A 25562-nucleotide genomic window follows, 5' to 3' on the forward strand; every position below is an offset into this window, starting at 1 on the left:
TATCCAAATAAATAAAACTATTCCAAAAGTCAGCTCTTAAAGAAGCTTTTAGCGCCTTTTGCTCTAACTCTGGGGACCATCTATGTTAAGGTATCTCCAGAGCTCCAGTCAGGAACAGACAGAAAGCTCAATCTAAAAGTTCTAAACTAATTAATTAGAACAATCTTAAAATCAGATATGGGGTATTCAATCTCAACTTCCCTAAAATGAACTAAATACCTAAATATGTATTACAAATTTCCATAACAGAAATACAGTTTCATATTGAATTTCTGTCTAGTACTGCCATTCCTCTTAAAGGTGCAGGAAGACAGATGACATGAAATCTACACCCAAGGTAGTTGAAAAGTCCATTCATAAAACTTTTATTCCACTTACATCAACTTAATACACATGTTCTGAACAGTTATGCTTGGATTGTTCATGAAAATTTCGTAAGACATTAAACAAAGCTAGCCATCATCTCAAGTTATTTCCCTGTTAACTATTTTTACAGCACATGCATGTTAGGCAAGTATCAAAAAAAAAAATCACAAAAGCAAAAAACCTAAAAAAGTTAAATACATGGGTTTTTGTTTTACTGCTGTGCTCGATATACAGTGTCATTATGAATATCAAGCAATTCATTTTTTACTGCATCTTTACTTGTACATTTGTTCTTAGGTTGCTTAAACCATTTAAATACAAATAAAATGTGTAGCAAAAATAATGAAAGCAACAGCAGGTAACTTTACAAATAATGGAATGTGAACCGTTTCTCTGTCCTTCTCTAGAGAAAGCTGACTGGGTTATCAAACTGCCTTAAGGAACACTTCAGCTGCAATCAAAGATGTACACTTGATTGGAATATTCCACAGATGTCACATGTTCCCCTGACATGCAATATCTATGGGACATCAGTTTCTTCACAGCCATGTGTGCTCCAGCTTGGATATTCAGACTAACTACACCTGTGGCTGCAACATTGATTATCCCTTTTTTCCATCGTGACAGACCAATATGCAAGCAGTCATCTTTGCCTGACATAGAAAGCTGTTTTAACACTGGCCTTGTGGGAAGCCACAATGTACCAAAAGTACTATGCCAAACATGTAAAACTTGTATAAAAATTTCACAACCCTATATTGGCCACCTCAGATGAAAACAGATAAATTCCCCAAATGTTAACTGGCTCTATTCCCCTAATATTAAACAAAACCACATGGGAAATATAGAAATCCAAATAGAAGTAACATAAACCTGTCAAATCGTAAACAAAAACTATTTGTGGGACAGCATGGATGACAAATGGTCTACTGTTTAAATTTCAGAATGAGGCAGATGGAAATTGGAAGGCTGGTTAATTCTCCCCTCCTTCTCCTGCTTCGGCTTCGTCTCCCTGGGTATCGGATGTCCACAACTGTTTAGGAAAGAAAACAGAGTAACAGGTACATTATTATACATTTATTACTAATAATTAGTAAGTAATTTTTAGAAAGAAGGTCTATGTCTTAATAATAGCAACTTCTAACAGGTTCTACTAAGAGAAAAATAAGGCACACAGTAACATGAATCCATTTCTTGGCTATGGAAGATGGAAATTCAGTTCTAGGCAACCCAACCCTACACTGCATTTAATGAGCAAGTTTATGAACAGTGAAAACCCAAGTATCTTACTCACAGGGCTCACTAAAACACAACTAACAAGCAGGCAAGAATCAGGCCTACAGAGCAGGCAAGTGAGAATCAGGAACTAACAGCAATTTCTTTCTCCTCAAGCAAGTTTTACATGCCTTTCTGAAGGAAAAGCTTCAGCAAAATTATCTCTCCACATCCAGTGCTACAGCAAATGTTACTTTTTCTTCAGAACAGGCATATGAAGGTTTTCTCTGTTTTTTTAAAGCCCAAAATATTTCATAAAAGTCTCTATCCCCCGGCTCTGTTCAGTTAGTTGTGCTCCCCTTTAGCAACTTTCAGAACACTGAGCTGCCAACTTGGCGGGCAGGGCAAGGATGGAAGAAAATCAGGCTAAGCATGCACTATGCACAAAATGTTATTTTCAGCTCCATAAAATCATACTAAGGAACCATATATCAAGATTAAGTGCCAGCTAAGGAAACTGAGCATCAGTTCCAGAGTAACAGTCAGTGCCAAGAAATTATTTCATGAACCAAATTATCTCCATGCTGGCTGCTTCCAAACTATTCCCAGCCCAATATCATTTGTCATCTCTCACTTTATGGAGTTAGAGAAGCATTAACCAAATGATTCATGCTCTACAGTATAAGGTGGTAAAACATAAAACCAACCATTCTCTCCACTGACAGTGCTGTACCAATGAAGTCTAACAGAATGCCTTTATTTTTAAAATGTATCCTCAGAAACATTTCATGCTTTGAGGAGCAGAAGGCAACAATGAAACCTGTACAAGACCAGTAGCCTTGTCCTTGCTCTGAACACAATGCATGGCATCTGCACCTACTCCTCCTTGCTGAAGGCATTAAGCAACAAGCTATTTTACTGAAGATAACAGCACACCAATAGTCTGCTTCTAAACCTGCCCTGCAATCTTTAGTACATTATTGTATTACTAGATTACCCGAATTCAGTGCTATTCTTGTAAGGAGAATTAATAAGAACAATTCTATCATATTTTATCAGAATTCAGAAATCAGAGGTTTGTATCCTAAATCATCACCCCTGGAATACAGTCACAAGAGTAATTTAGGATGGAAAAGACCTTCAAGATGATGAAGTCCAACCTTTAACACTGCCAAGTCCACCATGTTCCTAAATACTACATCTACACAAATTAAATAATTTCAGGGATGGTGACTCAACACTTCCCTGGGCCACTTTGCTTGACAACCCTTTTAGTGATGAAAATTTGCCTCATGTCCAATCTAAAATGCACATTCATTAACACAAAAGGGCCTGAGTGCTAAGAAAGGGGCATTACTAATTTTACCAATTGAGACACTGAGATCAGTTTAACCAATCTGCTCGGGGTGGGAGGGAAATGCCTAGGAAGGACTGCCTTTTATTTAATAAAAGAAAACAAAATTTCATAAAGAAATTACCTAGCAATTCCAGTAAAACAGATTTTGATGATATGTTAAACAGCCCTCTGAACACTTTTCTGCCTTCAGTCTCCACAGAATGAACACTTCTTCAGCCATACAAGACCAGAGGTAAGACAACCAACAACTGAGGAAAGTGCAACTGCACAGAACTGATCAACATGCTAAATCTCTGTCTAAAGCCCACCTACCTCACACTTCACCACTTGCATAACTAGCAAAACAGACCTTTTTTATATTTATGAAATTCACTGTAGTCTGTCAGTCACACACATATCAAAAGTTATTTTCTACCTCAAGTAGTTGTGGATAAACATGGAATCAATGCACTCGTACAGATTACACTAAGCATTTAAGGCAAGACACATCACTCATTTAAGAACATAGAATCTTGCATCTGTTTACAGCTTTCTCCTTGCAATGGAAAGCTCACATCAATTTTCAGACCTACCACCCTAATTCACACACTATAGTAGCTCAGTCTGACTTCTGTTCTTGTGTGAAACAATTTGCTTTCCAACTGCTATGACAAGCTTTACATTAATTGCTAACTTTCCAGTAAAAATAATGTCAGCTTCTCTCCTGTTTCAAAACCACTCATTCAGAGGGCAGCTCTTGAGCAATCCCACTCAAGGGGACAGTACACAGACACTGAGAGCAATGCCAACCCTCTATCTGTCTCCAATACAGAGGTTGAGAAATCACTTCCATTTGTTTTGTAAGCAACAAATGGAACAATAACAAGTAGTTTTTGCAGCAGTGTTAAGCTGCCATTCCCATGGAAAAGGCTCCAAAACACAAGAGAAATTAAATGTTAGATGCAAAAGCAGAAAGTATGGCAACTCCTATTTTGCAAAGGTCTCTGATATCAGAAGCACAAAGTGTTAACAAGGGGCTACATGTGGCAACAATAAATGTTTCTTATTTTTTAATTTCTTGCTTGCAGCTCTTCTCCCCACAGACCAAGGAGTGAATTAAGCCATCTAATTACACTCTTGCATGTTTGCTCACATTTAAGTTTCATTTGCTTTAGATGTTTATCTTGGTCAGTTTTAAAGTTCGAAGTACAATAAAAAAATCCCACACACAAGATGCAGATTTTGATTATTCTGACAACTTACACCACAGCTGTGGGTCCAAGGAGGAAAAAAAAAAAAAATTAAGACAGTTATGTTACAACTGCCATGGAAATAGCCTGGCTAACATCAATTTCCGTTTCAGCTTTACCAAAATTAAAGCCAAACAAAAAACCTCTAAACCACAAGTCCTTAAATGGACTTGGTAGCTTTGTTTCCAGTTTTCATGTAGAATCTCTTCCTTGCAGATACTTTAATGCAGAATAAGCTATATGAAATTTGACATAAGCTTTAAGAGGCAAATGAAACTGTATTCTCAAATGCTGCTTAACACTGGTAGCAGGTTTGATAGTCACAGTTCAGACTCATAATTTAAACATGCTAGATACCTTGAATAAAATAATCTGAAAACTGTGGTTAATTTGTCAGAAAATCATGCTAATTTTAGTATAGACAAAAAAAAAAAACCAACAAAACCAAAAACAACAAATGCAAAACGAGAAAAAAAAACACCAACAAACTAGGCAGGAAAAATATTTAGCTCGGAAGGATGATGTACTATAGACTTGCTTCTGAGTGACAGACACAGCTCCATGGCCAGGAACAAAAAGGACACCTTGAAGTGCCAGAAGACCAATTCTATAATGTATTTGTAAACTTTGATGATACTCACTGTCAAATTGTCTCTCAGTAACTGCATTATTAGCGTGCTGTCTTTGTATGACTCTTCACTTAATGTATCAAGTTCAGCAATTGCTTCATCAAAAGCCTAGTGTTATAAAAACAAACAACTCCATTAGCCATGTGAAAAAAGGTTATGCAAATAATTTCAATGGAATTTCCCCCTCTTTGACTTACCGTCTTTGCAAGGGAACAGGCCTTCTCCGGGGAATTGAGAATCTCATAATAGAACACAGAGAAGTTCAGAGCCAGACCTAATCTGATGGGATGTGTTGGTTGCATCTCCTTTTTACTGATTTCAAAAGCTTCTTGATATGCCTGTTGTGATTGCTCCACTATCCCTTTGGGGAAAAAACAAACAAACAAAACCCACAAGTCAGTAATTCATGCACTGTATGCAGGATACAATCAGGACTGTGTTCACACTTGCATGAAGAAACCATGTCAGGAGTGAACGCCTGTGAATGAGCACTTCACCTAACAAGTTGCTATTTAATAAAGATTTTATTAAATTACATTTTCAAATCATTAAAAAGGAGGGAAGTTGTTACTGACCAAATTACAGGTTTGAGTCTCTGCCCAATGCCTTGTGACTACTTGTATTTACAAATGATTGCAGCAGTTTTGTAGCACTGAAGATAAAACCCACCATATACTTGATACAGTACCACAATTTCAATGTCTTCAAACACTGCAGTGCATTAGAGAGCCACATTTTAGTCACAGGAAACACTGATGACCTTTGCCTGTCATGCTGAACCCTTTCAGAAACAGACATCTATGAGTCTCCATTCAAACTGCTCGGCAAAGATGGTGTGGCATACCTTAAATCAAATTAATTATGTATTTTTAAAAGCTTCCAACATAGCTCTATTTCCAGTGCAGATATGGAAAGCATTTTTACCTAACTTAGAAGTTCCAGTACCTATAAACTTTGAGGGAGAAAAATTAATAATTTGGCTCCTTTATTTTAGAGATGAATCTCTCGTCACTCTTAACTGGTTCGGTTGTACAAGTTATTCAGACTTGGCAAAAACCAGCAACCACAATGTGTATACGAAGATTGAAGAGCTCAGCAGTTTCCTTTCTCACTGAAGGCACACGACCTTAGAGCAGGTTCTGCCTGCACAAGTCAGAGATCACGGCCCAACACAGCCCACAGGCTGCAGGGGCCAGGGAGCCGCTGGATGCTGAGCACAAAGGGGCACTTGTTCCTCAGCTCTCCACCAGCATCTGAGAAAAAGGTGGGCAGAAAGTCATCCAATTCAGATGCAAAATGGATTCCAACCCTACCATTTCTGGATCAAACCAGAAATGCATCCAGCCTGATGTCTGCAAGAGTGCAGTCACAGGGATTCAAAAACAAAGAAAGGAATTATAAGGTAGACTCAAAAATACAGCAGGATTTAAGTAAGGAGTTTTCAGACTCCAAGTCTGAAAACAACTGAATACTAATACTCAGGATGTCTACGCAATCACCATTTGTTCACCTTTAGATAGTTACAAAAATTAAAGCATCACATTGCTCTCTTCCACATGGAAGAGTGAGGACATGCACTGCACAGTTCATCAACAGTGCTCTCTCTGCACTCACCACTAATAATGGAATGCTTCAGATTAAAGAGATGCCCTAATGTGGAAAATGGCCAGAAGTTAGTACATTGCAGTTGAGAAGAACTAGGTTTACTGCACGTTAAATTTAGAAATTTAGAAATTAGAAAAATGAGAAATGTTTAACTCCTCTCACAATGGAAAAGCCTTAGAAAATGGTGCTGTTTATCAAAGGCAAAATAAGAAGAATGAAAAACAACTAACTTCAGGAAATGAAGCTGGGAATTTTATTTTCTAGTAATTTTTCTTTAACATAATTTCAAAGCAAAAAGCGTTTTTTTTCTCCCTATTTGAGAAAACAGTTACCTTTTGAGTGACAATTCAGAGCCCTTAGTGCATAATTCGATGTATTATGTTAATTTTTAAATCAGTCACACAGTATTAAAAAGTTTTTAACCTTGAATTCTTTAGGAAGTGCAGCTCCAAAGTTAAAGGATAAAATGGAGTGAGGTACCTGCTTGGCATTCCCGTCTCCTAGACTGCCGTAAGGAAGCCCCAGCCGATAAAATAAACAATGTGGTTTATGAAGATAAAAATCCAATTCCTACTATTGGGAGCTTTATATTGTTGCTGTATTTAGTGCTCCAACTCAAAAGCCATTCTTTCCTATACAATAGTTATCAACTGCTCTTCTTCAAGGTCACAGACAACATACAGGAAAAACAAGTGACATGAAACACTGGAGGAGGGGGATGAATTGAAAAATTGGAAACCCACCACAAACTGCTCAGCCAGGAGACTGGGTTAAATAAAAATAAACTTTAAAAGCACTTGAAACAAAGATTTTCACAGTCTAATTTTAGAGCCTGTTACTTAATCCTCAATAGAAAAAGAAACTTTGGGACTCAAAATATTGTACCTCCTATGCATTTGAACAGAGATCACTAAAATTACCAAAGGAAAACACAGTATCTCTATAACAGATCTAAAGTACTGGAAACACATACAATTCTGCAGTCACCAGGACTGGCTCAGTTTTCATGCAGTAAACTCAGAAATCAAATCCAGCCTTACATACTAAGTATGAGGATCTCTGTGTAACTCCCTATTATCCAGCATGCTGGGAAAACTGGGCTTCACTGTGTAATGTGGATATAACACATGCCAGTAAAGCAGACACATCTATCCCCCTGAAATTATTCCATGTCTGTTTCACATCTCTGCCAGGCTCAATCTAGTCTGAGGTCCCACAGCCGCTGTTCTGTGCACACTGGGGGGTTTAGCCACGGGCTGCAGGTGCTGCTGAGGGCAGAGTGTGGCTGCACAGCCCAGCACTCCTCACCCCTGCGGCTTCCTGCATCCCCAGGGCAGCCCAAGGCAGTCTGACACAGCAGGCTGGCTCTGTGCTGCTCCTCAGGGCACACTGCCAGCAGCCCTGAAGTGGCTCCAGGAAACAGCCTGGCACTGTTTGCAGCGAGCTGCATCTTGCTAATGCATTGCTCTCAACTGAAGGGGACTCTGCACGGAGGCAGCAATGCTGTCAGGGTGGCTCCCACCACAGCAGGAAAGGAACTCAAAATAATGAGTACCTAGTATTAACTTTTAAAACTAAAATTAGGTGAAAGCAACTTACCTACAATTGTTACAAGCTGCTTACATGAAAATATAAGAAATTTGAGAAAATAGAACACATTTGGACATTAAACTATCATGTTTACAGAAGAAACTTTCCTAACAGTAAGATTAATTTTATTAAACCTTTTCTTCTCCAGGTTGTTTCTAGTCTCTTTCCTCACTGAACCTATGCAGACTTCCTATATTCTGTAGAAATGCAGGAGGAATGGCAAGAGTAAGTCTAAGAGGTAAAACCCCTAAGATTCAGCCAGACAGAAATGCATAAACCAGTGCTTCAGTGGTAAACCAGATACATGCATGTGGAAGTTGGAGACAATTTCAAGATTTTGTGACTCAGTGTCTGTTTTGTGCCTCCATCAGCATGTACGTGAACATTTCTGTAACTCATTTGAAACCCAACAATCTATGATATTCCTTCAGAAAACAGGAAGCCTATTACTAAAGAAATTTACATGCAAATCAGAATTACTCTAAAATGAGGGTTGTGTCACTACCCCACCAAAAACAATCTAACTGGACAATGTTTATCTACAAGGTGACATACAATACCTTTCTTGTCATCTCCGGCAGCAACCTCAGCCAAGTAACGGTAGTAGTCTCCTTTCATTTTCAAATAGAAAACTTTGCTTTCTGCTTGAGAAGCATTGGGGATCAAGAACTTTTCCAACAGAGACTAAAAGGGAAACAAAGAACACAGTGTTTTGAACATATGCTGAACCAACAATTCAATTATATTTCCATTTATTTCAAAGTCAAGACAGCTTCACTTCTTGCTTATTTTCTTCACATCCTACATAACACAGTCAGCTAGAGAACGTGTTCTGGATTCCAATTCTAGATTTAAAAAGAATGCTGCATTGTGTGCCTTGATGGGGAGAAGGAGGCTGTGTCAATTTAGCAGATGAGTTTTGTATGAGCAAAGGATGGCTTTTTATAAATCACTATAGAGAACTCTGGCAGAAATAAGGTAGTCCAAAGACTCTGGGCAGAGGGTATACCATGGAAGAAAGCTTGCATCCCCAAGATACAATAAAAGGATTTGCTATCATCAGTCGCCAAATCAGAGACCCAATTATTTTACATACACAGGTAATAAATAAGCTTCCTTAGCCCAGCTCCCATTAACTTTAATGCTCCACTGGCATTCCCAGCAAGAAACCACAAGGTGAACCTGTATTCTTGCATTTCCAGACAGCTAACAGTCTGACATTCAGCTCTGTAGCACTTCTATCTGACTTTATGTGCTGCCCTAACAGGTATTTCCATTATCTTCCAAAGCAAAGTAGCTCTCTAGAGTCACTCCACCAATTTCTCCCCATGGGCTGACATTTAAGACCAGGTTTTTCTAGATTATTCTAACTGCTTGTTAACATAGCAAGTTAACATAGTTGAGGCAGTCATGTAATTTAGCAAGAATTCTATTATGATGAAAAAAAAAAGAAAAAAAATCACTAGCTTCAACACATTCAGTCAAATTAAGGTACAAGCTTGTCAAACTTTGTGATATTGAGTGCTTGAAGTCAGACTCTAAAAGAAAAGCCAGTTATTTAAAAGTCAAAAAAGGTACAGCATGCCTGAATAGTCAGAATTCAATCAGAAGCTGTTACATATATTTGGTGAAGGCTATGCAGAGAATAATTTTTAAAAGAGGTTTTAGTACAGATTTTTTGGCCATTTTTCCCGTATAAATTAGATGAGAGATATTGCAGTTTTGCTTCACTTTTTTAGCTTTTACTTCCAAGGATACCACAGAAACAGAAAAACTAATTTAGTTCCAGCTTACAGAAATGATGGCTGCTTAACAGCACTTTCCTCTCAAGGAATCCATCCAGAAGGTTAAATGGATGTCTCACAGGACACTGTTGGGACAGGCTGCAACCACTGCACTGTGACATGGACACCTGTGGTACCTGCTCTGCCTAGCAGGCCAACTATGAAGCTACAGAAAACTGTAATTCACAGAAAGAGCAAGAAGAGCAAGTCTGGTCTTGGTTTTTGTTGTTTTCTTTAATCAAAGTACTGCTAATTCATTTATTTGAATAATGAATATTTATTGGTAGACTCAAACTTGCATGAAACTCCTCAAAATGAAGCTATCCATCACAGCATCTCTCTCATTTCTATTGCAGCAGACAGATAATAAAGAAATCAGACTGACAGACATGAAAGTCAGACAAGGTTCAGCCATGCCTATGCTACAATGAGACAAAACCTGTAAGTGGACCTTCTTTAGTGGCTTCAACATAGTGGATATATTTGTTAACTTTAATATTAGGCCTTTTCAGTACTGTAGGACTTGGTATATAGCTTCATTTTATAACCACACAGGGAGACACTGAAAAATCCTGCATGTCCTCACTTCCCATCCAAATGACAGCAGAGACAATTCCTTGGCAACAGAAGGAACTCAACACAAGCCAGTCAGCAGCAGAAGTATTTTTCTGCAGACAGTCAAAAGGGCTGCTGAGCTGCCTCCTGCCAAAGGCACCCTTCTGAGGGCATCCCACCACACCAGGAGAGGGGTTCAGAGCCAGCTCTGTCCCAGTGAGGCTGGGACGTAGCAGGAGGCCAGCAGCTTTATGGGTCACACACCTCAGCTCTCTGTGACTCCTTATACACCCTGTCCTCACCACTAGAGAGCTTCAGGGTTTGCAGCTAGGACAATTTCATGAGTGCCAAGGACCTCCAGTGACAACTACTGAGAACAAGGCTCCTTATCAGTTTTTCTCTGTGAGACTTCAATTAAACCAGGTGTGTCAGTTTGAACCTACACTTCTGGCACCGTGGGGAGCTGCCCTTCTTCTGCATCCACCATTAATTGGCCAGACCAAAATATTTTTAGTGACTCAAGACACAGAAATTATTCCTCATCCCTAAAGAAGGTAATTTGATTAAAATGTACATTCACACAGCAGGAATGAAGCTCCAAGATTTAAACTTCGCTTACATCACAAATGAGGTGAAGTTGTTTGCAAACTGCATGGGTGAATTGCACCAGTAGACAGATAGGAGGGAAGACTACTAATTATCTTTTTAAACAGACCAACACCAGCAGGGCAAAATGAGCTTGAACACTGTAAATCTTGTACTGCAAGAAGTTCTAAAGCCATACTGAATTTCAAAGACTGATGAACTGAGAAAATCCCTTTGAACAGCTATTCACAGAATATAGCCAATGCAGAGACTCCAAGTCAAACTGCACTGGGAGCTTACTCATATTTGGATGAAAGAGTCTATTCTACACAAACAACACGTAGGACTGGTGTGCCACGTATCTCTGGAATAATTTTATTTATGCCAAATACTTAATAAACAGCAACAATAAACCCTGCAAGCAGATAATATTTAAAAGCCAGCATGTGAAATGATTCAAAGGAGATCCCTACCCTATTATTTATTTGGTCGTATAAATTCAGTTTCTTCTGTTTGTATTAGTCCATTTATTTCAGAATCTATTTTCTTTCACTGGCAGAAGTAGACACAGATCACTCCTTTAAAGTTAGCCTGAAGATTCAGAGTACAGATTTATCCAAAAGAGTGGCTGTGAAAGCATAACCTGCATGGACACGGTATGACTACAGAAAGCCAGACAGGCAAGATCAATGAAACTACTAACCTCCTATCTGCCAACACATCAGCTTATGGGGAATACTGTTTATCTTGTGGGTTTTTCTAAAAGGTTTAACTGCAAAGCATCTCTGGAGGATACATTTTTTCCACAAGGAGGAATATCTAGGTATTTAAGTTCTGTTGATAGGTTGTTTTTGCATAGCTGATGTAGTACCAGCAATACATGGCCACCTTCTCTCTCCCTTACGAGCTGATAGGGCAGTGTTTATCAGTATACAGCTGATCACCATGCAGGCCACTGAAGGTGGAGCAGCTAGTCCCAGACTGGCTCAGTTAGGTGATCTGTATATGCTGAGCTGATGTGACCTGCATCACTGCAATGCACACAGCACCCAGACAACTGCAGTCCATGCAGCCCATGTCTTTTATTATACTATGTGTAGTTAAGGTCTCATGCTTGTTCATGATGTTCCTTGCTACCACGTGAAACTCCCATCCAGGCTGGATATATACTAACACATGGGCAGTTAATTACAGCATCTGGTAGGAACAGTTTTTTGAACAAAACTAAACAGTCCCTGCCTTTGAAACCCCCCAAGAAAACAGCAGTAATTGTCAGAGCTTTTAATTTGACAGCAAGAATCCAACTGCTGTGAAACAAACCATACCATAGTAGTCAACTAGGCAGATCCAGCAGCATTTTAGAGCACTTTTCAGCCCAAACCTGCAACACCTTGTACAAGTGCTTCTAGCACTTTCTGTAAGTCTTTTCAGAAAGATTTAACGGGAATTGCTTTTTTTTTTTAAAAAAGGATGTACTAAATCTGACTATCAACTCTTACTAATATGCTGGCTATTCAAAGATCAGGCTTCAGCACTTCACACCTGCAATTCTGGCTATAACAAAGCCAACAGCTTTCTGCCTCTCTGCAGTGGCCAACAAACACACTCAAACTCAGATGATGTCAGCTGTGCCCACATACCATTGGCAGGATTTGGAACATTCCCTCACCCTCAGCAAGTACCAGAGAAAAGTCTTGGTCTCCAAAGACATAACAGACACTGTCAGCACACAACTTGAATTATCCTGATGGTGAATTTCAATCCTGGCTTATTTAAACACTAAACTGGAGAGAGATTGACTTCTTTCATTCTTACACATATTTTACTGCCTGAACAGGATGCAGTCAACAGGTGGCAACATGAAGTACATCACATTTTGAGCCACTTTGATGAAAGGCTTTTCATCAAGGCTCCTGTGGTTTCGCAAGATCCAGTCTGAAAGGTTAAGAGTTATCAGACTTAGGAATGTGAAAGAAGCCTAACAAGTAGTTACCAATAAACCCCAATAGCCAACCTTCTCCTAAAATTCTGCCTGCTTCTTACTGCAAGTGGACGTGCTTCAGCTGTCCAACTGTGGTGAGCCCTGCAGTTGAAGACTGGAAGCCAACACAAATACTTGAAGAGTCCTTTCCTTGAAGCCTAAAACCACTCTTGTTTTAAAAACATTTGCATCTTTGGCAAATGACATCTGTGGGCCAGAAATATATTCCCAAATCCACCATACGAACATAAAATTAATTTTATTTTAATGCTCAGTTTTGCCTTGTTGCTTCTAGTTCAGTGCCAATTTCTCTTTATTAAAGGCTTGGTCTCTGTACATGTTATTGCCTAGAAACTTTAGATAATTATTAATGCACTAGAGATGATTGCATCAACAGCTCGATTTTCTATTTACAGATTTCCCTCTTGACAAGCAGAAAATAAGAACAGTCATCAGATTCTAGGAAAATGTAGGAGCAATTAGTGGATAATACACAGTTAAAGTACTTGGAATGAGAAGCCTTACTTTTAATTATGGAAAAATTAATTATTGAAATATTGAATTGAATAAAAACACTACAACTATAGGAGAAATAAAAAATATATTATTCTTGCACAAAAGAACCAAGGTGCAGAATGGGAAAACTCAAAAGAGAATAAACTGATAAACTTTAGGTACTTTAAATACTATCAGTTCTTCTCTGAAATAACCTGGCTTTTTGTTTACTAAATAAGTAGCCTTTTTGTTTTCATCCAGTATCAAAAGACACCTAACAATAGTTATGCTTTTTCTAATTTTGAGAATGAATTACACAAGAGTACTAGCTGAACTTCAACTCACTTGTCACCCCACCCATGGTATATGACATAGGGATGAAGATGACATGGAAGAACTCTTGTTTTTTAAATTCATGAAGGACAAGAAAAGCTGTCACTACTAGTGGCTGCTGAGGCACTGGAGATCTCTGCTGAAACATCTGCTGAAGAAGGAAAGCAGCCTGCTGCCTGTTCTCAGTACCAGTTATTCTTTCTTCCCATCAAATTGGCTGCCCACAGAAAAAGCAGCAGAAGTTTGAGAAAGGTGACAAGGCTGGCTGGAAGAGATGAAGTGAGAAGCACGACCCTCAGCAGGAGCGGAATTCAGAATTTGGGACAATGGATCTTAAAGGGGAAGGGAAGAATTTTACTGTGAGTAATTTGCAGTGTTTATGCAACAGGGGGAGATGTGGAATTGCTAAAAGCAGGAGAAAGGTACACTTGATTAGCAGTTTCACTGTAGTCAATCTGGTGAAGATCTAAAAAGGAAATGAGCAGAGGAAATGAAGTCTGAGTAGCAAGACAGTAACTGAAAAAAAGATCTAAAAAGACTAATGGACAGAAGAAAATCCCATATGACAGAAACAATGGCAAGAAATTTTAGTTTATATAGAAAAGTACTAGTAAACCAGTCTAAATGTGCTCCTTTAGAAAAGAGAACAAAAGCAGCATCACTATGGGCAGGTGAAGGAAACATGGAAGAACACCCTGAAAAATCATCTTCATGCTGAGACACATGCTGTGAGAGAGATACAAGTCAGTTAGAAGCAGATGTAGGCACAAAAATGCATACAGGGTGCTTGGCATGGACACACCACTGGTCAGCAAAACAAGAAACACACAGCACCTGAGGCAATGAGGAGCAGCATCTCAGTTCACACTTTTACAGCCACACATGTAGCTCCCTTTGCAGATCTGCCTTCCCCAACTCAGACCACCATGCCCTTTATTAGCTAGTTTCTTCCACTGTTTTGCTTTCCAATTTGTGTTTATGGCAAGGAGGGCAAGTGTGCCTTATATCAGGATACACTCTTGAGATAATTCAAAAGATTCCTCAGGTGTTTCCTGCCAATCCTTATAGTTTTCTACCAAAGCATGCGTAACAAACATGACAGTGAGGGAATCAAATTCTGAAGCACAGGTAAAAATACCTCCCCAATTTGGTAACCCACTCTGAGGAAACTCATATGAAAGGCAGCAGCTGTAAAGACACTTAATATAAAAACATTAGGATTAAAGTCTTAATATTTTTGATGCATTGCTATAGATCTTAATAAACAGTTTCCACTGAGGATCAAAGCCAGTATGTAATTTTTACCTGGGCCTTTTTTTCTCAGCACCACCTCATTAAACTGCTTCTTGAATACTGGGGACTTGCATCAAAATAAAATGGTACCAGATGCATCAATCATTATTCTTTTCACAACATCCTCTGTGAAACTTGAGATAATAAAAAACCGAAACCAACTGACTTGGTTAAGAATTTCTGCCCAGGATGTAGGTCTCAGCTACAGCTATTGCAGCTGTACTCCAAACCAGAACATGTCTTAAGACTCCACAGTTTTGGTCTCTAAACAAATACTAATAAAACTCCCCATAAATATGATGCAACACTTTTTATCCTTGCTCAGAAACAGAAGCAGGAGCCATTTATCTTTTAGCAGCTCACACTCTGAGCAGATTTCAAACCTCCTGAAGCAGAATATGGATTGACTACGGGTTCACTATACATACAGTGTTAATAAAAACATTCAATCAGGAAAAATGCCATTTTAGCAATGTAAATCTAATCTGCACTAGGAGAAAATGACCAGTTGAAAGATCAGATTACCTTTGTTGAATCTTTTGTAACATAATCACAAAGGGTAATACCCAGAAAAAAACCCTACCACCAACAACTGACAACTTTTCTCAGCCTCATGTGAGATGCCTTATAGAATCACAGAATCAAGTAGGTTGGAAAAGACCTCTGAGATCATTGAGTCCAACATATTACATCTGATAAAAAAATTTAAGAATTTACTGTTGGTCTCAGAAGAACATGACTTTTTTATTACTTCACTTTGAAGAGGCACTGCCAATCTTCTGTCAGTTTTCAAGAAAAATAATCTACTGCACAAAAGTTAACATCCAGTTAAAAAAAACTTTAAGAAATAATCACAATCTTAATTCTGTTCAATCAACTTCAATAGCACAAGCTTTCCCAAGCTATTTAAAAATGGTAGTCAACTACTGCCTGAATGGAGAAGCAGCTTCAGAGGCAGGAGCTGAGGTGTGCCCACAGCAGAGTACAAGTAAAGTGTTTGAGAACCTGTTTCAGAAACACACTCCTGTCACGTGCACCGTAACGAGACAGAAGTTTCCAGATAAAACCAGAGACAGTGCAGCATTTGTCTGTACAGATGTGCAGAGATAATGCACTAACTCTGCTCATATTCTAAATTTTATGTTTCTATCACTAACAGCTTCCACATGCACAAGAAGCTGATACATCAGCAATGCAGTGTTTCTGCTTCTTAGATTTCTAAGCAACCAACCAGTGAAACAAATACAATTATCAGCTTCACAAAATTGTAAGTACATGCAATGAAGTTCTTCCTTCAGCAGCACAAAGAAGATGAAGAGTTACCTGTCACAGGTGACTAAGCTATCAACTTACTTTATTTTGCTGTTTAGAACTGAGTATCAGCAGTAGGTACATAAAGTACTTGAACAATGAAGGCTGCTGTCAAATAAAGCAAGTTGTTGCTTCGATGCTTTTGAACAGTATAAGCACTCTGTATCTTTTTACTGTAAATCAAAGCAAATTATTAAACATTAATGCCAAATGACATTAGTACAGCAGGCTAGTGGTTATAATAAAGGTTTCTCCTACTTGCAATAAATGCAAGAGGATGCAGATACATGTACATATGTGTTTACACATGTGCAAGCAGAGTTAATGTAAGAAGTAGCTGCATTTATGCAGAGCACCTTAGCTGATTTTATGATAAATGGGAGCATTAAATATATGTGTCAACATTATGGATGCCCTTCTTGCTAAGATTAGAATAAATTAAAAACAACACAAGTAATCTCATATTTAAACTGATCCATGAATGGTGATTTAATTATCAAAGATTCAACCGTTTTGCAACAGTCTAATCACTCACAAAAGTAAAAGAAATTAGTCTAGCTTAGGCACTGCTTTCACTGCAGGCAAATAACAACAACAACAAAAAAAACCCAACAAAAACCAAACCAACAACCCAAACCAAAATAAAAAACCAACAGCCAAAAAAACCCCAAAGCTTAAAGGGTGTAGCTACAATCAGGGAAGTGAGTGAAATAATGAGGTTGATACCAATTGCCTCTGCTTCCTACCTTCAATTCATATGAGCAATGATACCAACCAAACCCTCACTGAAAAAGCCAGACTTGCAGAGTTAGACAAAAGCTTAAATTATAACCACTCTAAGTCAGCAAATCCTGGCTACATTTTGCTCTGCAATATATAAAAGTTCATTCACAGAAGCATTTGTGAACCAGAGTACTCACATATTTTTACAGATGTCACTAACACATTACCAATAACTATCTTTTAGTGCAAATTTTAACAACTTGAGATGACATCTTGAGTTCTATGTCCAGGTTTGAGCTCCACAGCACAAGCAAAACAAAGATGTACTGAAGGGACTATGGGGCTGGAGCCCATGAGGGACAAGGCAAGACAGAGAGATGGGTTTCTGCAGCCCAGAGATTCCAGCAGATCTTACTGCTGTGTTCAGCTGCCTAGAGACGGTGGAACCAGAGCCTTCCTTCAGGTCTACAGTGACATCACGGGAGGCAGCAGACAAGTTGGAACTTGAGAAGCTCTGATTCCACACAAGTATTCTTTCCTTAACAACATGAACAAATATTAAAACAGCCTGTGGAATCTCCATGCTTAAAGATTATAAAAATGTCACTGACAAGGCCTTGAGCAAAGTGAGCAAACTAGATCTGTTCTGACCAGAGGTGAACACAATTACCTCCCTTCTAACCTCAATTCTTCTGGGCACCTAACTCCCAGATTTCAACACATTAATCACCCCTTTCTGACTGACATTCCTGCAAATAAAAGGTTCTACAAATGTCTCCCCTTTTTTCTGAAAAAAATGACACAGAACTCAAAGACAAAGTGCAATAAAAAAAAATAATTAAGCAAACCTGAAGGAATCACAGAACTGAAGGTACTGATTTTCAGTCAGAACACAATTTTCTTTTAGTAGCAGATATCATCACAGCAAGAAGGTTGTGTGGTAACCTCAGTCTACAGGTTAGCTGTGCACTTTAACTATCAGGAGGACACACTGAGCATGCAGTGGCTGAGTTTTAAAAAGACAATTCTCACATGTGCATGTCAAAAAACATACGGCTTCCTGTAGGAGAGAAGACCAAATTTCCTAACCCTATCATTAAGAATTATTAAACATTTTATAGAACTTAACATAGTAACTTATTAGATGTTTGCAGGCAATAGAAAATAGTTCCACAGTAATTTGAGAATAATGGCAATAGGCATTAATTCTGTGGTATGCTCTTTAAAAAGCCATTTAGATGCATTTGGAATGGAATTACACCCCCTTCCCCCAGTGAACTGCAGCCCCATGACAGGTTACTAAACATTCTACTCCTCCTCTCAAGTAATATACATAAAAAAGATATGCAAACCTCAAGTCACTAATCTGAGATAGAACTGAACCTTCTGCTCTCACAATTACCACTTCTAAAAAGCAAAGCATCCATAACAAGTGCCAAAGAAGTCTCAAGTATGAGCATACAAGGAGTACATTTTTAGGCTTCTGAGGTGAAATTTGAAAGAAATAATGTAGTGAAGAAAGCAAACAATTCATCTTACTGGACGGTCCTTAACAACACCATTAACCTGCTGCTTTTCTGGCAGGAAAGGAGTGGGAGAAGAGTGCTGAGTAGCACCAATGTGTAACAGTAACTCCAGAAGGCTGAAGGGCAGCCAAGGTTTGCACAAGTTCTCCAGACCTTAACAACTAAAAGGGAAAAGGAATGGTGAAAGGGTGCTTGGGTGCTACCAGAGGAAATGTACTTAGGCCATTTCTGCAGTGAACTTGGAGGGGGAAGACTGGGCATTGGGCAAGGACATGGGAACTGTCACATACTGTGCACTTGGGGCACATGCAGGGATGGCTGCAGGATGTGCCAGCCTGGAAGAGTGCAACTGTCTGCAATTATATCCATACTAATGCACAGATAACCAGTCATGTTTTCAATTACTAGTTTACGTTTAGCTCATGTAAGAGACTTCCTGAAAGCTACCAGAGCTCTTGAGAACTTTTAACATACATGCAGTACAGGGTGTTAGCTATTCAAAGACCTCTTCATTCTTCTCTGTACTTCAGAACCCTTGTTAGCTGAAAAACTCAGCTTACTGCAGATTTAATTTGAATCACTTCAGTTACAATTCACTTCTCTGCTAACGGCAGTTTAAAGAAAATCCACACCTGTTACATTAATAACGATTTTTATTATGGAAATGACAAATCAAAGTTGACTATAGATCATTATACTGGCACTTTAGACAGACCCTCCTTTCTACTATAAAAACCAAAACAGAACTTGAAGCACACACTTAGCTAACATGAGGAAAAGTATTTATCTAAAGCCTAATTTCCTGTATCAATTGGAAATTTTCTATAATACTCAAAGCACTTTTCAGATGCTCAAGTATGGCAATGTACTTCCTTACACTGAGCATCACACACACTGCATTACTACTGGAGAATTTGGAAAAATACTCTTCATGGCCACAGTACAAGGAACTTGTACTACACTCAATGTGCCACAATTATTTGATGTTTACCAGCACTACCAGACCAACTCCAAACTAGAGCTGGTTATATTATGCTTTAATATATTTAAATGCATATCTAACAGAATTGGTGCTGGCACAAGATATTTAAGAGGTCTCTTCTTTGTACAGCAGCACTCTGAGGCTGCAGGAAACAAGAGGATGAGCTCAACTCTTTTGTAGAGTTGTAGATGTACTACATGGCAGGCTGAAGAAAAAAGATTCAGGAAGTGGCAAGGATGCAGATGCTGTCTTTTCCTGTTGAAAGGACAGTGTAAAGGAGAAAAACAAACATTTGTACCTGACCACATAACTATGAAAACTTTTATCATTGGGCCCAAGAGGGATGAAGCAAGAAAGAAGTTTGTCATTAATTGCTCCTACTCTCTCTGTAAATTAGTAGAAGAGATGGAAACAAAGCCCAGGTGGAGTTTGGTATATTTGGTATCTATAGGATTAGAGGAGCTATTTCTTCCAGTACACTAGATTTCATTCCAATAAATGAGGGAAGAGAGCAGGAAGCTGCAGAGGAGCCAGCTTTGGCCACACTCTTCTAGTCACAAACACATTCTCTAAATTGCCTTCCTCCCTTCAACACTGAAGTTAGGATTGCAGTCATACTCAGCTGTGATGTAACACCCCTGGGCATTAAACATTACTTAAGACACTAGCAGACAACTGAAGACCCAACAACAGCTCAAACAGAGCCACAGCTTCAATAAAAGATACAGAAGTTGCAGAGCTGCTTTTGTACTCTAATTCATAAGGCTCATGATTAAAAGCTTTGAAAGTTTAACATCTCAAGTCTTATTAAATAATGGTATACATCACACCAATTAAGATTGGGTAAGCCCTACTTTTCACTTCTGTAAACAGTTATAGATTAGATTATGCTGCATAAAAATGACAGAGTTCTTCTGAAAAAAACCCCAAAAACTAAACCAAACCCTAGTTCTACATTTGCATGTAGCACTGTACAGACTCCTGTGTTCATGTTAAACAACTGAATCTTACCACAGTTCTTTTATTTCTCTGTTAAAGCAATAATCATCCACATTTCTAGGTAAGAATGAACATGCATAGGATACTTCAAGAAAGAAAACAAGAGTATAGTTTTAAATATAAATCTAAATCTTCAAAGCAATTGGCAACATCAAAGGTAGCACATGTAATTTAAAAGTATTTTTATATCCTATCATTTGAATACAAAAGTTTTAATTTTTTTCTTTTTAAATGCAAGTCTAAAAAAGTAGTTTTATTACTGCTAATCACTGCTTAAGGCATTCTTTCTTCTGGACAGCAATTTTTCTTTAATGTATTAAGAAAACTTGGACTGGACTGGTGATGTTAAAAATTAGCCAGTCATTAGCTTCTTAAAAATAGTAGCCTGTCAAAGAACAGTAACTTCTTTGAATTATGTATGTCTCATTAACACAAAGAGAAATTCAAGTCCATTTTGAGAATCACAAGATTTAACAAGATTCTACACCCATATTCCTCCCCTCCCAGGCACTCTAGTTGCAGCAAACTCAAAAGCTGGGTTTTGTTTTAGTTTCTGTATTTAGCATGCACAATAAAAGCTAGTTTCACCTTAACGTGGTTCCCATTATCAGACAAAAAAATTAATTGCAAATACTAAATTCTTTTAAGGTTTATAAGCCCAGATTTAATTACAATAATTTCTTAACCCAAAATGTAGCTTATAAAAGAGTTTCAGACCCTGAACTGTGAGCATCCACCCCCATCCCAACTTTCCCATTAGTAAAAAAATTAAAGAAAGAAATAATAACCAATTAGAATGCCAGATTGGGATCCTCATTTTCTTGGCTTGAATAGATGAGCCACCACTTTACAACACAAGTACTAGTAAATGAGTTCTTTCCTATGAGTAAGTTCTGCATTTTATTTTCAGAGTAGAAGTTAAAAGAGCTATCCTTACACGAGATAAAACATACAAAACTGGGTGTGTTACAATAACTACAGCAGCCAGCCTGAACTGGAAGCCAAGGCTCAGTTACCCACGCTGACTATTACAAACCCTTGGAGAACCAGCCTTCTAGAGGCTATCACCACCTGTGTAATTTAGTTATCTCACACATCAAGGAAAATTTATGCTTCTCATTGATCTTAACATTCACATCAGACCTTCAGGCACGAGCTATTTAACATTCCCTCATGCTGCATGTCATTCTGTCCCCTGCAGGTGATCCCTTGTCACATATGGGATGACAGCCAGCAGCATCCACAGTGCAGTGGACAACTCTATTGCTGACATACCCTCTACCTCACAAGTGGCTGTAGGACTGAACAGCTGCTCCTTGCGTGCTCACTGAAGCACCACAGGAGTGTGCAGTTGAAAAAAACCGACAATCTGGAATAAGCATTTGGAAGAGGTTTGGATTTCATAAACCAACCACCCAGTGAAAATACAGTGTTGCTTGTTGTACACATGCACATATTAACATAACTACAAGTCTCAGAAAATGCCTAACTTGAACACCCTTTGCTACAAAAAAAAAATTAAGTTTAAGCAGGTATCACAGCATTTCTACTGCCTCTTCCTGCAAGCAATTTTCTGCACGGCTGAGTCATAACTAACATTACATCATCTTACCCAGGGAGGGGCACAATTTCCGTAGAGTAAGAACTACCTCTTACAACCACAGCAGCATATTAAAATTGCAGAAATTGAAGAGATCTTAGGATACAAATACTGCATTAAAGGGGAAGGGGCACTGGCGGGGGGAAGAAACCCCCAAACTAAACCTGTACACAGTTCAGTCTCAGGGAAATATGTTAACCTTTCAAAAATACTACTACTTTATGTACAATAATGTTTCTACATGCCTCCAAGTTTATTAGCATTCATAACTATAATTTGTATATAAATAAGCAGCACATTAGAGGGAAAGAAAAACTCGGACATTTTTTTAAACCTTATCGTCAGAAATAGCACAGGAGACCACAGCTTTACTGACAGACTAGAAATAGTCCCAGAGGCCCAACACCATTTACTTCGCAACTCTAAGTAAAAATGGATCAACAGTTTCATTATTTCTCACCAGCACATCATTGCAGATGTCTCTTAGCTCGGTCTCAATTTTCTCTCTGTATTCTCGAGCCATCTGCTGTTTTTTCTCAGCGCCTTCCGTCTTTTGTTCAATACTTGAGACGACTCTCCAGGATGACCTACGGGCTCCTACAACATTTTTATAGGCAACAGAGAGAAGATTCCTCTCTTCATTGGACAACTCAGCTCCTTGCTCAGTCACAGATTTCATGCAACTTGCCATGTCATCATATCTTTCAGCCTGCTCAGCCAGTTTGGCCTTCTGCACCAGCTCATTTTTATCCATGTTGATATTTCTAAAGAGGAAAAATAGTGAGGCATTATTCAGACATTGGTCAAGGACAAAGGCGTTTTAACTTCATCGGCAGAGCAATGTGTATTCTCTAGTTTGGAACTGTAAGAGGTACAACTGAAATCCAGCACACAGGGCATACTAGCAGCACTGGCTGCTCAAACACACGCACACATGGAGTAGAGAGTTAAAGCCACTGATTCCTCATGAAAAACTGTAAACTTTCAGAAGTATGTTATTTTAATAAACACAAACAAAAGCATCCAAAGGTGAACCAAAACCAAATAATTTCTATCTTATGCAAAAAAATTATCCTGATTCTTGCCACCACTCTTTCGTAAGACTACATTATCAGTGCAGCAAAATTGACAAAGAAAATATCCAATAGTAAGCTTTCCACAGGAGACAACCCAATAAAGGTTGGACAAAGAACACCAAGGAACATTCTGAGCCTTAACAGAATTGGTTACATGCAGAGGTACTTCACATAAACATCTGCAAATTAAATCCCACACTGGATGTTAAGAAGTCACAGTGCAACAAATATCTAAATTGTGAGCTGTACACCTTCCCACAATGCTAACTCCCTTTGCCAAAATGGGAATCCCCATTATGGGATGTTCTGTGTCAGGTATTGCTGCTCGGCCCAGGAGGCTGTACTTTCACAAACAAAAGAAAATTTTACTACTTAAAAATAAGACCTCAACACCAGTATTCCAGATAGCACAACTGGGCAGAAATGCTTCATAATCTTTCCTATCGGCACTTAAAAAAATTTTAAAAAATGAAACTCTGCTAAACAGAGGTATTGAGAATTTCTTTTGACAGAGGAAGAAAAAATACTTCTCCCTGACTCCCCACCCTTCTGTGTATCCTAACTTGATCATTCGGAGGAATTGATAACGTGCCTTGCGGATACATTATACTTTAAAATTTAGCAAGATTATTAAAGCATGAACCAGTTTTGGTCATGAGTACTTGATCCATTTCTGTATGTTCCCCACACCCCAATCAAACATTTTCATTTTTAACCACTTTTGCCATTATACGTGACGTTAGGAGAAACAATGGCAGGGCTATGTTCCGTCTTCGGGAATAAATTAAGCACATTTTAACATTGCAGGTAACTGCGAGTTTTAACGGCTGCCGTCCCCAGCAGGGAGGCACAAACCGAGCGTTGGCTGCCGAACGAACGCCCGTTGAACAGCTCGCCCACACCGCGCGCCGCGAGGTTAAGGAGCCATTTTAAAGCAACCGTATGGCGGCGGTGATTTACCGCTCGCCGTGACCAGGCCAAACGTACTCGCAATGCCGGCCCCGCCGCCAGCCCTCGGGGCACCGCAGGCTGCCGCGGCCGCATTCCCGGGCGGGCGGATCGCCCGTCGCCCCCGCGGGCTGGGCGCTGCCGCGGCTCCGGCACGGCGAGCGCGGTGACAGCAGAAAATGGAGCGGCCCGGGGGCGGGCGGAGCGGAGGGCGGGGCGGGCGGGCGGCCCCGGGGCGCTGCGGCCGCCCCTCCCTCCCTCTCTCCCTCCCTGCGCCGCACCCGCCGCGGGGACACCGAGCGCCGCGCCCGCCGCCTTTGTCACGGCGGGTGGGCGCCGGAGCCCGGCCCGCCCCGATCCCGCTCCCCTCCGCCCAGCGCCCCCGGGGAAGGATGCCGCGTCCCCGCCCCGGAATAGGGAAAGCCCGCGGGTCCATCCCCGGGGGATTCGGAGCGGGGGAGGGGAGCGGCGGAGGAGGAGCCCCCTCCAGTCCCGGGGGAGCCGCCGCTCTCGCCCGGACCCCTCGGCCGGGGCGGGGAGGATGGGCGGAGGATGGAGGGGAAGGCCTGGGCGTTGAGGATGGGGGGGGTTGGGGGGGCCTAGGCGGAGGGAGGGAAGCGAGAGCGGCCGAGGGGCGGCCGCCCCGACTCCTCCGCGCCCGGGCAGGGCTCCCGGCCGGAGACCACACCCGGCAGCGCCGGCCGCCCGCACCCCGGCCCCCGCCCGGCGGGGGCGGCGCTGCCCTCCCTGCGGGCATGGGGTCGCCCTCACCTGTCGCCCCCTCCGCCGGCGATTCCCTCTTTTTCCCCGGCGGAGAAAGGCCCTCGTCGCACCGCGCAGCTGCCCCCGCGACCTGTTCCCTCCCCGCTGAGCCGCGCCGGGGGGAGCAGGGCGATGTCCCCCGGCCGCTCCGCTCAGTGCTCCCAACTGCCGCGAGCCAGAGGAGCCGGTTCTGGGCGGTGGCCCCGTTACCTGTGCGCGGCGGGCGGGCGGGCGGGCACGGGAGCGTCGGTGCGGGCAGGCGGCCGGCGCGGACTGTGCGGCTCTGGCGCTCGCGGCGCTGCAGCCTCGCTCCCTCCCTCCCTCTCCCGGCGCCGCGCACGGGGCGTCTCCGCCAATCACCGCGCCGCTCCGCGCGGGCCGCGCGCCGTCCGTGACGTCAAGCGGCGCCATGGCAACGGAGCGCGAGGGCGCGCGCGAACCTTCCCTTCCCCCCCGCGGTCACGCCCAGAGCCGGTGGCGGCCCCACCCGCGGGCGCGCGCCTGCACCCCCGCCCCCACCCTCGAGCCGAGCGAGGCGTCTCGGGGCTGCCGCGGGTTCGGGGCCGCGTTCCGCCCCTCCCCTCCCGCAGCACCGGCCCCAGCCCCACGGGGACACCC

At 40.9% G+C, this 25562-nt stretch overlaps 1 protein-coding gene across 2 annotated transcripts; it reads right to left on the reverse strand.

The window, feature by feature from the left end:
• Positions 1-338: 338 nt before the first annotated feature.
• On the reverse strand, positions 339-25230 carry YWHAZ (tyrosine 3-monooxygenase/tryptophan 5-monooxygenase activation protein zeta). Of its 2 annotated transcripts, none has more exons than XM_054283095.1 (6): positions 25155-25230; positions 22619-22922; positions 8552-8675; positions 4994-5157; positions 4809-4904; positions 339-1399 (listed from the first exon to the last, which is right to left on the reverse strand). In XM_054283095.1, the coding sequence occupies exons 2-6, from the start codon at positions 22910-22912 to the stop codon at positions 1340-1342; spliced, it is 738 nt and encodes a 245-aa protein (XP_054139070.1). In that variant the 5' UTR covers positions 22913-22922; positions 25155-25230; the 3' UTR covers positions 339-1339. The 2 variants fall into 2 exon arrangements, with proteins under 2 accessions (XP_054139070.1, XP_054138988.1); XM_054283013.1 differs by lacking the exon at positions 25155-25230 and adding an exon at positions 24954-25097.
• Positions 25231-25562: the final 332 nt, after the last annotated feature.

This window comes from Melozone crissalis, unplaced genomic scaffold (genome assembly GCF_028551555.1).
Source record: "Melozone crissalis strain CALT ecotype California unplaced genomic scaffold, PUWL_Pcris_2 ptg000002l_1, whole genome shotgun sequence".
In the NCBI taxonomy this organism is placed as follows: Eukaryota; Metazoa; Chordata; class Aves; order Passeriformes; family Passerellidae; genus Melozone; species Melozone crissalis.